At 46.2% G+C, this 15,963-nt stretch overlaps 1 protein-coding gene across 1 annotated transcript in view; it reads right to left on the reverse strand.

Annotated features, from left to right (window-relative positions):
- Nucleotides 1-15,963, reverse strand: part of LOC144510103 (tetraspanin-15) — a 225,789-nt gene that overhangs the window by 75,357 nt on the left and 134,469 nt on the right. The window contains exon 5 of the mRNA XM_078239377.1: nt 14,050-14,166. Within this exon, the coding sequence (XP_078095503.1) occupies nt 14,050-14,166 (117 nt within the window). The remainder of the gene's footprint in view (nt 1-14,049; nt 14,167-15,963) is intronic.

The following is a 15,963-nucleotide window of genomic DNA, read 5'->3' on the forward strand; positions in this document are numbered from 1 at the left end:
ACACCCAGCAAGCCACGTGCATTTTTCTGCGCAATGTACCTTACGGAAAGGTTGGATGGGCCCCTCATCTGTATCTCATTAAAGGAGTCGTAGGGTGGGATTTTCATCGTTGGGGCGCGTAGCAGGAGTTGGCATAGTTCCTGGCTTTCTGCACCCTCCTCGGGGGAAAGGGCCCAAAAAAATGGCGGCCGGAACCCGACCACCTCGCCCGCCACGGAATTTCCCAGAACGGAAATCTCCATTGGCCTCCGTTGGGATTTTACGATCTCGCTCGAATGAGTCCGTAAAATCCCGCGTGGCATGTTTGTTCCAGGGTGGCGAGTACAAACAGGAGTCAGGCCCCTGGAAAGAGTTCGGAGGTAGCTACAACTCTTTAAAAGGCCCATCTCTGTCCTTTGGGTCTTTGTCCCAGTTATAATGAAAACAGTAATGCCCTCTCGCCCTCACGTGCTCACCCCCCCCCCCCCTCACACTCCACATTCCCCATATCGCCTCATGCCTCCCCACCCATACCCAATGACTCCTCCTATCAAACTATGCCCCTCCACCACCCCACTCTCATGACCTCTCATACCCTCCGTGCCAGGATGTGGCATTTTGATGCCCATTCACCTACAATGCGCCCTATATTGAATCAATGAACACTATGGTGACAATGGGATGGGTTTAAAAAACTTTAAAATATCCTCATTCACTCAAAACAACTTTGTCCACATCAGAGGTACATGTTATAGATTTCCTCATCCTGTATCTATTCTGAATCCTTTGAAGATGCAAAATATTCATTCCAATAGTTTATTTCCCTCAACAAGATTCGTGGACCGAACTGTCCCTAAGCTCTTTGAAGAACAGGCTTCATTCAATAAGATAAAAGCAAATTACTGTGGATGCTGGAATCTGAAACACAAACAGAAAATGCTGAAAAATCTCTGCAGTTCTGACAGCATCTGTGGAGAGAGAATAGAGCCAACATTTCGAGTGTGGGTGAGCCTTTGTCAGGGCAGCTTTCCTTCAACATTATCTTTCAAGATTGTAGTAAATTAATGGATGCTTTCACCTATGTTTACGTGTCGAGACTTTAAACGTACACTTCAATCACTCATGGCTGACATAGGGAAATACATAGTCAACCCCATTAAACTGTCATGGGAGTTTCACAATCTCTAACTTTTCCCCACACTTAGCTCCCATCTTCCCATCAATGTGGATGCCACCTCTCCATCATTCCCAGGCCCCGTGTATCTTAACATCCTCCATTCTTAAGCTGCAGTCTTCCGTAGGTTCTTGCCCTGCTAGCCGTGACCAAGAATTTCCTGCCCAGGTACAAGTAACTGTGGAAGGCCCTGTCCTTCTTCCACATCTTAGAGGGTATTGGTATACCTACAAACAATTGTCAGATTTCAACTCACACAGAATAAGAAACCTTGTCACATAACTTTAGCCTCTTTCCAGTTTACTGGCATGAGATCTGGTCTGGAACTCTTGGGACTTTGGAGCTCTTTCAGATATACTGTCCCTTGATTCACAAGGCGGTGAAAGATTATTGGGGTAGGCAGGAATCGGACAAGTTCAATTGGATCTCATTGAATGGTGGAACAGGCTCGATGGGCCGAGTGGCCTAATCTTGCTCCAAACTCGTATATCTATATTTTCCATCATTATAGCGGTACAGTGTCTTGTGTTCGTGTAGAAGTATTTAGAAAAAAGAACAAAGAAAATTACAGCACAGGAACATGCCCTTCGGCCCTCCAAGCCTGCACCAACTATACTGCCCATCTGAACTAAAATCCTCTACCCTTCCGGGGACCATATCCCTCTATTCCCATCCTATTCATGTATTTGGAAGACGTCCCTTAAAAGTCACTATTGTATCTGCTTCCACTGCCTCCTCCGGAAGCGAGTTCCAGGCACCCACCACCATCTGTATAAAAAACTTGCCTTGTTCATCTCCTTTAAACCTTGCCCCTCGCACCTTAAACCTGTGCCCCCTAGTAATTGACTCTTCCACCCTGGGAAAAGACTTCTGACTATCCACTCTGTCCATGCCCCTCATAATCTTGTAGACTTCTATCAGGCCGCCCCTCAACCTCCATCATTCCAGCGAGAACAAACAAAGTTTCTCCAACCTCTCCTCATAGCTAATGCCCTCCATGCCAGGCAACGTCCTGGTAAACCTTTTCTGTACCCTCTCCAAAGCCTCCACATCCTTCCGGTAGTGTGGCGACCAGAATTGAACACTATATCCCAAGTGCAGCCTAACTGAGATTCTATAAAGCTGCAACATGACTTGCCAATTTTTAAACTCAATGCCCTGGCCGATGAAGGCAAGCATGCCATATCCCTTCTTGACTACCTTCTCCACCTGTGTTGCCACTTTCAGTGACCTGTGTACCTGTACACCCAGATTTAAAGTGGAGGGGGATAAATGATTGACAGAGGGCTATGGGGAAATGGCACAGAAAAGGGGTTGGGGCTGACGTAGATTAGCAACGATGGTATTGAACAGTGGGCCCCTTGAAAGGCTTGGTGGCCGATTCCTGCTTCTACTTCTTGTGTTCTGCTTGGCGTTCATTCAAAAAGAAAGCATAGCATTTTCAAAAACATTTCTGACCATAACAATATAATCCACCAGGCATTTACTTCCTCGTGCTTTCAGAAATGTGCGGTCTGATTTCCAAATCTTCATGATTTGTTTGACTTGAAGCTCAGTTTATAAAGGGGTTCTGGAAAGAGGCAGAGACACCCAATGTTTTCAGAGAGTAATAGAAAGTATCAAAGTATCAAAGGCAGGCAGCCCGGGTGTGATAAAAGTGAAAACATACAGAAGAATTGGAAGGGAATTGGAGAGGACAAAAGGAAAAGAGAAAATGTCAGTGAAAGTGGATAAAAGGCCCAGAACAGGAAGAGAGAGGAATATTGAATACAGGAGTTGGGACGTCTTGTTGAAGTTGTACTAGACATTGGTAAGGCCACACTTGGAATACTGTGTACAGTTCTGGTCACTCTATTATAGAAAGGATATTATTAAACTAGAAAGGGTGCAGAAAAGATTTACTGGGATGCTACCGGGACTTGATGGTTTGCGTTATAAGGAGAGGCTGCAGAGACTGGGACCTTTTTCCCTGGAGCGTAGGAGGCTTAGCGGTGATCTTATAGAGGTCTAAGAACAAAGAACAAAGAACAGTACAGCACAGGAAACAGGCCCTTCGGCCCTCCAAGCCTGTGCCGCTCCTTGGTCCAACTAGACCAATCGTTTGTATCCCTCCATTCCCAGGCTGCTCATGTGACTATCCAGGTAAGTCTTAAACGATGTCAGCGTGCCTGCCTCCACCACCCTACTTGGCAGCGCATTCCAGGCCCCCACCACCCTCTGTGTAAAAAACGTCCCTCTGATATCTGAGTTATACTTCGCCCCTCTCAGTTTATAAAATAATGAGGGGCATAGATCAGCTAGATAGTCAATATCTTTTCCCAAAGGTAGGGGAGTCTAAAACTAGAGGGCATAGGTTTAAGGTAAGAGGGGAGAGATACAAAAGGGTCCAGAGGAGTAATTTTTTCACTCAGAGGGTGGTGAGTGTCTGGAACGAGCTGCCAGAAGTAGTAGTAGAGGCGGGTACAATTTTATCTTTTAAAAAGCATTTAGACAGTTACATGGGTAAGATGGGTATAGAGGGATATGGGCCAAATGCGGGCAACTGGGACTAGCTTAGGGGTTTAAAATAAAGGCGGTAGAGACAAGTTGGGCCGAAGGGCCTGTTTCCATGCTGTAAACCTCTATGACTCTATGACAGACAAAGCGAGACAAAGAGGACAGGGAGCGAGACAAGTGACGAAGCACTAAATGATATCTAAAAATAAGAGAATTAGAAAGACGAGTCAAACCATTTTTAACAAGTTTCCTCCATGCATGTAATCACAAAGATTCAAGTAGCATTTTCGAACTGAAATTGGACTTTGATATTTATGAGATACAGACTAAAGAGCCTCGCCGCTTTGTACAGGATTATGTTCAAAGCAAAGTGCATCACACTGAAAGCTTGCATCACTGGCTTTGAACCAAATGATAGAACTAATGTGCGTGTTTTCAAGTCATGCATCGTACACTGAGGGATATATATGGCCCCTCTAACGCTACGCCCTCACCCATGTCAACTCATTTAGGATTTGAATTTCATTTGGCTCTGGCGGAGTTGGGGGTCACACGACACGGGCTTATGCGTTTGCTCAATTCTTGGAGACAGTAATGAAATCATGAGATGAGAATTGATAAGAAAAGGTGCCCCAATCTATTGGGGCCATTCAATAAACTATGCTTTTTAAAGAAGATGTGGGCATGTACATCTGATGGCCAATGAAGCATCTCAGCTTGGTAAGAGGAAGCTGCAGATGCTGAAAGGTTTTCCAAGGAGGTGAGACAAGAAAAACTCAGGCTCCTGAATTTGTCATCCATCGGACGTGCGCACTCTCGTGTGAAATGCATGCTGGGAAGCTTCAGCGCTTCCCAGGAGGGCAGGAAGAGGCTGGGTGTCAAGAAAAGGGAGGGTCCAGACTGGCACTTCTACTGTGTTCCCTCAGGGGACGGGGTGGTGGGGTGGCGGGGGCGGGGGGGGGGGGGGGGGGGGGGGGGGGGAGGTGTGGACAGCCACTGCGGAACTGTCTCAGGGACCTGTAAAAAACAAATGATGGCATAAAACTATGCAAAGAGTGTTGAGGTTGCACATTCAAATGCAAACCTCAGTCCCCAGGCCCCTTTTAAAATGTTATTCCAGTCCAGACAGTTCATCCCCGCCCTGGATTGTGGGTGCAGCTAAAACACTAAGGCCATCTGGCTCGTCCGCCCACCTGCCAAATAATAACAGCAGGCGGGCCATGTAAAATTTGGCACAGTGGTTAGCACTGTTGCCTCTCAGCGCCGGGGACCCGGGTTCGATTCCAGGCTCGGGTCACTGTCTGCTCGTTCTCCCCGTGTCTGTGTGGGTTTCCTCCGGGTGCTCCGGTTTCCTCCTACAGTCCAAAAGACGTGTGGGTCAGGTTGATTGGACATGCTAAATTAACCCTTAGTGTCCCGGGATGTGATAGGTTAGAGGGATTCTAACTAAGGTAAGGGTAACTAAGCTGGGGTATGGCCTGGGTGGGATTGTTGTTGGTGCGGACTCCATGGGTCAAATGGCTTCCTTCTGCACTGTAGGACTTCTATGATATGAATACCCGAACGGGCACCGGACTGTGGCGTCTAGGGGATTTTCACAGTAACTTCATTGCAGTGTTGATGTAAGCCTACTTGTGACAATAATAAATAAACTTTAACCTTTAATCTTTATAAAATTTCATTCATTTAGCCCCTTAATGGGCTAAATTACACGTTTGAATGTTGGCGGGTGCATATGAGAGTCAGAAGTCCGCCTGCCAACCAAAATGTAGCGCAAATGCACGTTGAGGTTGTGATCTGTGGCTGATGTTTTCCTGAGCGATTTCACACGCTTCTGGGTAAAACTGTGGTCATGGAGTCCAAAAGGCAGCTCTTGTAAGTCCTCTTCTCTTTACAGAGAGAGTATTGATGATTGGTAATGAGATGGCTTGTAATGAGCGAAGATAGAAACATAGAAGATAGGAGCAGGAGGAGGCCATTTGGCCCTTCGAGCCTGCTCCGCCATTCATCACGATCATGGCTGTTCGTCCAACTCAATACCGAATATAGAAGGCATGAAGATGTCCCAGCTAGTTCCCAAACCCCAAAGCCTCAATCTCTGGGGATTCCTATATAGTTTTTTAATCATTCATGGGACATGGGCACCGCTGGCTAGCCAGCATTTATTGCCCTTGTTGGAAGATAACCAATGATAACATTGGATCTGTTGTAGTGTGACCAATGATAAAAAGCTGCAAGGGTCAGCTGACCTAGTAAACGATGTAATCAATGACAAGCTGATGTGGTGGTCAGCTGACTCAGTATAAATAAGAATCTGTTGGGCATTGGGGAGAGCTTAGAATGGCCCAGGGTGAGGCCTCAGGTGTTGGAGTAATGAAGTTTCTTTATTGAACTTTTTTCTTTGATTTACAAGTCGGAGTAAGTTTTGTTTTATTTTATTACCTACAACTGAAGAATTCCTTCTGGAAGATCAACACCCATCCCTAGTTGCCCTTGAGAAGGTGGTGGTGAGCTGCCTTCTTGAAACGCTCCAGTCCACGTGCGGTGGGTTGACTTTCGATGCCTATCGCTAAGTGTAGGCAATTTTTTTTTTAAAAGACAGAAAGTCATGGCCATAAGGCCCTTACATTGTGAATTCAACAAAAACTTTCAAATCTGAATTCAGCTTTGCGACGGATGCATAATCTTGCTGCAGCTTCATTACACAAAAGCAGCCATTCATATCCTTCACATGACAGCATTATAAATCAATGGTTGCACAGGCAACATATATTTACAAAATTAGTGATGTTGCTAGAGGCAGATTTATTATATCGCAATTTGAGGGCCAGGAATGAGTAATTCAGGATATCAAATCAACAGATAGGGTCTGGTTCCTACATTCAAGTATCCCTCAGACCACCAGGGTGTTTTACAAATCTCTCCCCATCATTTGGACAAACTGCAGTGCACTTAAAAGGCAAGAATTACGATCTCCAACTATCAAACGCTTCAATAGGTTTTTGCAGCTTGAATATCCAAACCTGTTCAACTGTTTCGAAGCATGAATGTGGAGCGGATGTTTCCTCTTGTCGGGCATTCTAGGACGAGAGGTCATAGCCTTAGGATAAGGGGTCGCAAATTTAAAACAGAGTTGAGGAGAAACTACTTCTCCCAAAGGGTTGTGAATGCGTGGAATTCGCTGCCCCAAAGTGCGGGTGGATGCTGGGACAGTGTGTAAATTTAAGGAGGAGATAGACAGGTTTTTACTTGGTAATGGTTTGAAGGGTTATGGGGAAAAGGCAGGAAAATGGGGATGAGGAGCATATCAGCCATGATCAAATGGCGGAGCGGACTCGATGGGCCGAATGGCCTTTTACTGCTCCTATATCTTATGAACTTATGAATTTAAATCCTTCTTAATCCAATGGCCTTCCCAGCAGCATCTCTTCAATGACATGAGGCAAAGTGCACTCCTTCCACCCTAAAGTATATTCTAGCTATTCATTCTCAGGGTGTGAGCATTGCTGGCATTGCCAGAATTCTTAGCCATCGGTAGTTACCCTGAGAAGCTGGTGCCTTCCTGCCCTTCGGGATATTAATGAGCAAGTGGGCAATTTGACAGAGTAACACTCACTTTTACACATGCCAGCTTTCCATTTCCCTATTCAATCACTTTCCTCATATCCACACTTAATCTTTTTGCAACGCTCGCTTTCTCACATCCGATGCACCACATTCCAGATAATTCACCATAACAGGAGCATTCTTTAATCTTCCAAGAAGGCAAACATTTTTAAAAATTCATTTATGGAATGGGGTTGTCGCTGGCTAGACCAGCATTCATTGCCCATTCCTTATTGCCCTCGTGAAGGTGGTGGCGAGCCTCCTTCTTGAAACGCTGCAGTCCTGAGGGTAGGTACACCCACAGTGCTGTTAGGGAGGGAGTTATAGGATTTTGACCCAGCGACTGCGAAGGAATGGTGATATATTTCCTGTAAAAAATCTCACAACACCAGGTTAAAGTCCAACAGGTTTATTTGGTCGCACAAGCCACAAGCTTTCAGAGCGCTGCTCCTTCATCAGGTGAGTGGGAGTTCTGTTCACAAACAGGGCATATAAAGACACAAACTCAATTTACAAAATAATGGTTGGAATGCGAGGCTTGACAGGTAATCAAGTCTTCAAGGTACAGACAATGTGAGTGGAGAGAGGGTTAAGCACAGGTTAAAGAGATGTGTATTGTCTCCAGCCAGGACAGTTAGTGAGATTTTGCAAGCCCAGGCAAGTCATGGGGGTTACAGATAGTGTGACATGAACCCAAGATCTCAGTTGAGGCCGTCCTCATGTGTGTGGAACTTGGCTATCAGTTTCTGCCCAGCGATTCTGCATTGTCGTGTGTCGTGAAGGCCGCCTTGGAGGATGCTTACCTGAAGATCAGAGGCTGAATGCCTGGGCCTGCTGAAGTATTCCCCAACAGGAAGAGAACACTCCTTCATGGTGATTGTCGAGCGGTATTCATTCATCCGTTGTCGTAGCGTCTGCATGGTCTCCCCAATGTACCATGCCTCAGGACATCCTTTCCTGCAGCGTATCAGGTAGACAACATTGGCCGATTTGCAAGAGTATGTATCGTGTACCTGGTGGATGGTTTTCTCACATGAGATGATGGCATCCGTGTCGATGATCCGGCACATCTTGCAGAGGTTGCTGTGGCAGGGTTGTGTGGTGTCGTGGTCACTGTTCTCCTGAAGGCTGGGTAGTTTGTTGCGGACAATGGTCTGTTTGAGGTTGTGCGGTTGTTTGAAGGCAAGAAGTGGGGTTGTGCGGATGGCCTTGGCGAGATGTTCGTCTTCATTGATGACATGTTGAAGGCTCCGAAGAAGATGTCGCAGAACAGTGATCACGACACCACACAATCCTGCCACAGCAACAGACGAATGAACACTGCTCGACAATCACCAGGCAAGAGTGTTCTCTTCCTGTTGGGGAACACTTCAGCAGTCACGGGCATTCAGCCTCTGATCTTCGGGTTAGCATTCGCCAAGGCGGCCTTCACAACATACGACAACGCAGAATCGCTGAGCAGAAACTGATAGCCAAGTTCCGCACACATGAGGACGGCCTCAATCGGGATCTTGGGTTCATGTCACACTATCTGTAACCCCCATGACTTGCCTGGGCTTGCAAAATCTCATGAACTGTCTTGGCTGGAGACAATACACATCTCTTTAACCTGTGCTTAACCCTCTCTCCACTCACATTGTCCGTACCTTTAAGACTTGATTACCTGTAAAGACTCGCATTCCAACCATTATCTTGTAAATTGAGTTTGTGTCTTTATATGCCCTGTTTGTGAACAGAACTCCCACTTACCTGATGAAGGAGCAGTGCTCTGAAAGCTTGTGGCTTATGCTAACAAATAAACCTGTTGGACTTTAACCTGGTGTTGTGAGACTTCTTACTGTGCTTACCCCAGTCCAACACCGGCATCTCCACATCATGGATATATTTCCAAGCGGGGAATTGCAAGTAGGTGGTGTTCCCGTGTGTCTGCTGCCCTTGTCCTTCTAGATGGTAGCTGTTATGGGTTTGGAAGGTGCTGGCAAAGGAGACTTGTTGAGTGCATCTTGTACATGGTACACACTGCTGCCAGTGTGCGGCAGAGGTGGAGGGAGTGAATGTTTGTGGATGTGTTGCCAATCAAGCGGGGCTGCTTTGTCCTGGAAGTTCGAGCTTCTTGAGTGTTGTTGGAACTACACCCATCCAGGCAAGTGGGGAGTGTTCCATCACACTCCTGATTTGTGCCTTGTAGATGGTGGATTTGGGGAGTCAGGAGGCGAGTCACTCTCCGCAGGATTCCCAGCCTCTGACCTGCTCTTGTCACCACAGTATTTATATGGCTAAAGTAGTTCACTTTCTGCTCAATGGTGACCCCAGGATGTTGTTGTTTGGTGGATTCAGTGATAGTAATGCCACTGAATGTCAATGGGCGATGGTCAGACTCCCTCTTATTGCAGATAGTTACTGCCTGGCACTTGTGTGGCGCAAAACAAAGCACCTTTAGTCACAGTAATTATTCATTCCGTGAAATAGTTCTGGTGTGAACCCTTTGACATCCATACCTACCCAATATGGTGGATGATGCACTTTTAGCTACTGACACTCAATTTCAAAATATTCTTTTTAACTTCCTCAACTTGGTCGCTTTCATGGTTTATATAATGCTGCGTGAGTTAAGCAGATAGGTCACCAGCTTATCCTGAGAGAGAGAGAGAGAGAGAGCCATTGTTAATGCTGCTTCATTCAGCAGAGTCTTGCTGGATGGAACCTGGTCAAATCTGTCTGTTCCTGTGAAACGGCCACTGCTCCCTGACTGGAACTCCCTCCAAAAAAGGACCACCCACAGTCAAGCAAAAAGCTCCTTTGACAAGTGCCGTCGGGCCTAAGTGGTGAGCCTAAGTGGTGAGAAGCTGGAAGCAAGATGGGAAAGTTCTTGAAATAAATTGCACCACTCGACACTCAAACAGTGCAAATCGCTTCTGCTCACCGGCTTCCCATCTACTTGTGAAGGATAATCAGAAAAATTGATCGACATTGGGTCTGCAGAATTGTAATGTCAGACAAAACAACAAGTTTCTTCATGTTAATGCAGACAAGATGGGGGGGGGGGGGTGATTCTCCCAGCTCGCTGCATTGCTAAAGCAGGTAGGCCCAAGCGCAGGCTGTGTAGTGGGTTCCCACTGGGCGCCACAGCCTCTGTGAGCCTCCGGCCGCTGGATTTCCAGCGCCGTCAGCTCCGTGCCAGAAACCAGAGTGGAGCTGTATAATTTATGCTAATGATCATTAGCATATGATTAGCGGTCCCGGGACTGAAGTCTCCGGGCCCGCCAGCATCTGTCCTGGTCCCTCCACACTGACGCAATAGTTAAGAAATCCACCAACGCCTCTACTTTCTCAGGAGGCTAAGGAAATGCAGCATGTCAGCTGCAACTCTCACCAACTTTTCCAGATGCACCATAGAAAGCATTCTTTCTGGTTGTATCACAGCTTGGTATGGCTCCTGCTCTGCCCAAGGCTGCAAGAGACTAGAAAGGGTCGTGAACGAAGCCCAGTCCATCACTCAAACCAGCCTCCCATCCACTGACTCTGTCTACACTTCCCACTGCCTCAGCAAAGCAGCCAGCATAATCAAGGATCCCACGAACCCCGGACATACTCTCTTCCACCTTCTTCCGTTGGGAAGACACGTGGAATGGCAGGAGTGCGCACAGCACTCTGTGTTATATTGAAGCAGAAGTTTAGCACATCACCTCAGCTTTTCAATTCTATCCCTCTGGAAGTGAACCCCAGTGATGACTTGTTAATGGTCTCACTAACCTGTATCATTATTGTCAATATTACAGCTTGCCCTTCCGAAATGGGGGGTAAAGAGCAAGCTCCGTTGATAACTCAGCCATAGAAACATAGAAACTAGAAGCAGGAGGAGGCCATTCGGCCCTTTGAGCCTGCTCCGCCATTCATTATGATCATGACTGATCATCAAATTCAATATCCTGATCCCCCCCCCTTCCCCTCATATTCCTTGATCCCTTTTGACCCAAGAGCTATATCGAATTTCTTCTTGAAATCTCAGGTGTCCAGATCACCAACAACCTGTCCTGGTCCCCCCATGCCGACACTATAGTTAAGAAAGCCCACCAACGCCTCTACTTTCTCAGAAGACTAAGGAAATTTGGCATGTCAGCTATGACTCTCACCAACTTCTACAGATGCACCACAGAAAGCATTCTTTCTGGTTGTATCACAGCTTGGTATGGCTCCTGCTCTGCCCAAGGCCGCAAGGAACTACAAAAGGATATGAATGTAGCCCAATCCATCACACAAACCAGCCTCCCATCCATTGACTCTGTCTACACTTCCCGCTGCCTCGGCAAAGCAGCCAACATAATTAAGGACCCCACGCACCCTGGACATTCTCTCTTCCACCTTTTTCCTTCGGGAAAAAGATACAAAAGTCTGAGGTCACGTACCAACCGACTCAAGAACAGCTTCTTCCCTGCTGCTGTCAGACTTTTGAATGGACTTACCTTGTATTAAGTTGATCTTTCTCTACACCCTAGCTATGATTGTAACAGTACATTTTGTACTATCTAGTTTCCTTCTCTATGAATGGTATGCTTTGTCTGTATAGCGCGCAAGAAACAATACTTTTCACTGTATGCTAATACATGTGACAATAATAAATCAAATCAAATCAAAAACATTTTGGCCTCAACTACTTTCTGTGGGAGTGAATTCCACGCATTCACCACCCTCTGGGTGAAGAAATTTCTCCTCACCTCAGTTCTAAAAGGTTTACCCCTTATCCTCAAACTATGACCCCTAGTTCTGGACTCCCCCACCATCGGGAACATTCTTTCTGAATCTACCCTGTCTAACCCTGTTAGAACTTTGCAAGTTTCTGTGAGATCCCCTCTCACTCTCTGTGATCTGAGGAGTCACGAGACAGTGAACAAGTGGTCAAACTGAATTCCCACTCTTGTCTTGGTGAAGATCAAATAGCTCAGCACGAATCTGCATTGGAGGAATTGCAGGTGTACATAACTCAATGAAACTTATTGACTTGAATTTGTGATTTGGAGAGGATGAGTGCGTGTATGAAGAGAGATTGAACAGTTTAGGCCTATGAATATAATCCTAACCGACTTAGTCTCTCCTCATATGGCAGACCTGCCATTCCAGGAATCAGCTGGTAAACCTTCACTGTACTCCCTCTATACTAAGGACATCCTCCCTCAGATAAGGACACTAAAACTGCACACAATACTCCAGGTGTGGCCTTACCAAAGTCCTGTACAATTGCAGTAAAACATCCCTATCCCTCTTCTCAAATCCTCTCGCTATGAAGGCCAACATACCATTTGCCTTCTTTACTGCCTGCTATACCCGTGCGTTTACTTTTAGCGACTGATGCACGAGGACTCCAAGGTCTCTCTGAGTATCCACCTCTCTCAATTTATACCCATTGAAGTAATAATCTGTCTTCTTATTATTGCTACCAAAGTGGATAACAGATTTATCCACATTATCCTGCATCTGCCATGCAGATGCACACACACTCATCCTCTCCAAATCACAAATTCAAGTCAATAAGTTTCATTGAGTTATGTACACCTGCAATTCCTCCAATGCAGATTCGTGCTGAGCTATTTGATCTTCACCAAGACAAGAGTGGGAATTCAGTTTGACCACTTGTTCACTGTCTCGTGACTCCTCAGATCACAGAGAGTTCACTCATCTCCTCGAACCTGTTTCGCCATTCAATGGATGGTCATCTCTGTGTCCTGCAGGATAGTGTGTGGATGTAAGGTAATAACAGATCACTGTGGCCATACCTTAGTAGTCTATCAACACTGACAGTGAAATTGTCTGCTCGTGTTGCCTGTGCATTGGAAGGTTTCCCTCCACCCCCCTCACCTCCAGCACCTCATGAGGAAGGGGGTGAACAATGGGAGTGGGAAAGATACAATTAGATACAAGTACAATGTGAACATGTTGGAGAAAGATCCCAATCAGCGGCATTTCCAGTCATCCTCTGAGGAATCTCTGCTTAGATATAATAACAGTAAGAGTTTTAACAACACCAGGTTAAAGTCCAACAGGTTTATTTGGTAGCAAATGCCATTAGCTTTCGGAGCGCTGCTCCTTCGTCCTTCGGAGCAGTGCTCCGAAAGCTAATGGCATTTGCTACCAAATAAACCTGTTGGACTTTAACCTGGTGTTGTTAAAACTCTTACTGTGTTTACCCCAGTCCAACGCCGGCATCTCCACATCAGATATAATAAGACAGCTGGGATCAGAACTGAGACTGTAACAAATTTGAGACAAGAATAAATGTTGTTTCATGGCATTTTGCCCAATGACCCAGTGCCCTCTACAGCTCAAACGATAAATTCTTCAAGCTGTTGTGATATTTAAAAGTCAATATGCACTCATCTACTCATTATTTACACATACACCCACTGTGGTCACAATGTACATCATTAAATAACACTGTCCATGTAAACCACCCACTTTCCAGGTCCCTGTATTCAAATTAAGTCTATATCCCACTTCACCCATGCCAGGTAATTGAACAGGACACAGTGAAACCCTGCCCGAGGTCAACAGACCTTTCCGGAATCTGCCCCTCGACCGCTCCAATTCCCATGGATGGTTAAATTCCGGCCATTATGTGTACTCTGGCAAAATAGCCTTCTTATCAAATACCTGTGTATCATTCCCTGACAGTAATGCCATTCAGGTCCCATTAAAACATACTTTGACAGCTTAAAGTTAAAGCAGCAAGTTTAAAGTGAAAAGCCAGTTTGAACTTGGAACCGGCAGGACAATCCATGCAGATGGTTTTTCATTCCTACCTCTTTGTTCATACAACAGGTGTACGGCACTCCACATGCCAATGGACCTGGTGCATCACAAGAATGGTATTGATTCACATCCCAGTCCTTGTACTCATCTCCCCCACAGCACGAAAACTGTTAGCAAAAAAAAAGAGGTTCTAATTATTGAACAATCCGACAGAGTTGTCAATCTCAGAGATTTATTCCTTTTTGACTTGTTAGATTTGTGGGTGGGAAAAAGCAGCCAGAAAACAATTTGAGTTTAATCAGGTACACGATTGACACCACTGACAAGCTCAAATTTTTCAAGCACTTTTCATTCCGTAAACTTTGTGTTGATCAAGGTGCAACGCATTGGGACATTTTCCAGTGTGGTGTCTCGATTAATGTCCCCATCAAACACACCCATGTCAGGTACAGCACTTGGTTTGATACAGAGTAAAGCTCCCTCTGTACTGTCCCCATCAAACACTCCCAGGACAGGTGCAGCACGGGGTTAGATACAGAGTAAAGCTCCCTCTGTACTGTCCCCATCAAACACTCCCAGGACAGGTACAGCACAGGGTTAGATACAGAGTAAAGCTCCCTATACACTGTCCCCATCAAACACTCCCAGGACAGGTACAGCACAGGGTTAGATACAGAGTAAAGCTCCCTCTACACTGTCCCCATCAAACACTCCCAGGACAGGTACAGCACGGGGTTAGATACAGAGTGAAGTTCCCTCCACACCGTCCCCATCAAGCACTCCCAGGACAGGTACAGAACAGGGTTGGAAACAGAGTAGAGATCCCTCTACACCGTCCCACCAAACACTCCCAGCCCAGGTACAGCACAGGGTTAGGTACAGAGTAAAGCTCCCTCTGCACTGTCCCCATGTCAAACACTCCCAGGACAGGTACAGCACAGGGTTAGAGACAGAATAAAGCTCCTTCTGCACTGTTCCTATGAAACACTTCTAGGGCAGGTATAACACAGCGTTAGATACAAAGTAAAACTCCCTCCACACTCACAGGGCAGGTACAGCATGGGGTCAGATATAGAGTAAAGCACCCTCTACGCTGTCCCCATCAAACACTCCCAGGACATATACAGAACAGGGTTGGATGCAGAGTAAATCTCCCTCTACACTGTCCCCATCAACCACGCCCAGGACGGTTACACACTGAGTTAGACACAGAGTAATGATCCCTCTGCACTGTTGCCATCAAACACTCCCAGGGCAGGTAGATAAAGTTAAGGGTAGATGGCATGAAGGGGAGGATCTATGAACTGTCATTTCCACAACTATTTCCCTATCTTTGTGGCAAACCAGCAGCGTAATCTGTGGATGCTGACCCTAAGCATGTTTAACCCCCACTAACTGTGTGAGTGAAGTCTTCTCTCATTCTCCACTCGAGCTGCCCAGTGTCTGTCAATTTAGTACTAATTGTTAAGCATGTCGAAAGACACGGTGGGGTTGAGTGTCCATGATTCTTCCTCAGTTGCCTGTTTAGGCTTTGGCAAATGATGGACTGAGACCCTGGAGATCGGTGCTGATTGCTCTCCATGGCATTATTCTGGTTTTCCAGCCAGGTTTGGACCAGAGAGCAGGAGAATCCATGGGGAAATTCCAGCCTGATCCCCTTATTGCCATGGGTGCATCCCAAAGGGAAGCATGATTCTGCCGCCAAAATAAAGGTGCAGTGTGAACATACAGCTCTGACTGTCACATTCAGCTCCAGGCTAATCCAGGCAACAGAAGCACCCGACATCAAGCAACAGGCACGTATTTGTAAAGTGACTCCTGCCTCCTGTGTCCTTTACCAGGAGTCTGCTTCACACTCTATCCATTCTCTGGGGGACCATTTTAACGTGGGTTAATAACATAATAATCAGCTACCCTTTATCATAGAATCCCTGCAGTGCAGAAGGAGGCCATTCGGCCCATCG

Source organism: Mustelus asterias, chromosome 22 (genome assembly GCF_964213995.1).
Source record: "Mustelus asterias chromosome 22, sMusAst1.hap1.1, whole genome shotgun sequence".
Lineage (NCBI taxonomy): Eukaryota > Metazoa > Chordata > Chondrichthyes > Carcharhiniformes > Triakidae > Mustelus > Mustelus asterias.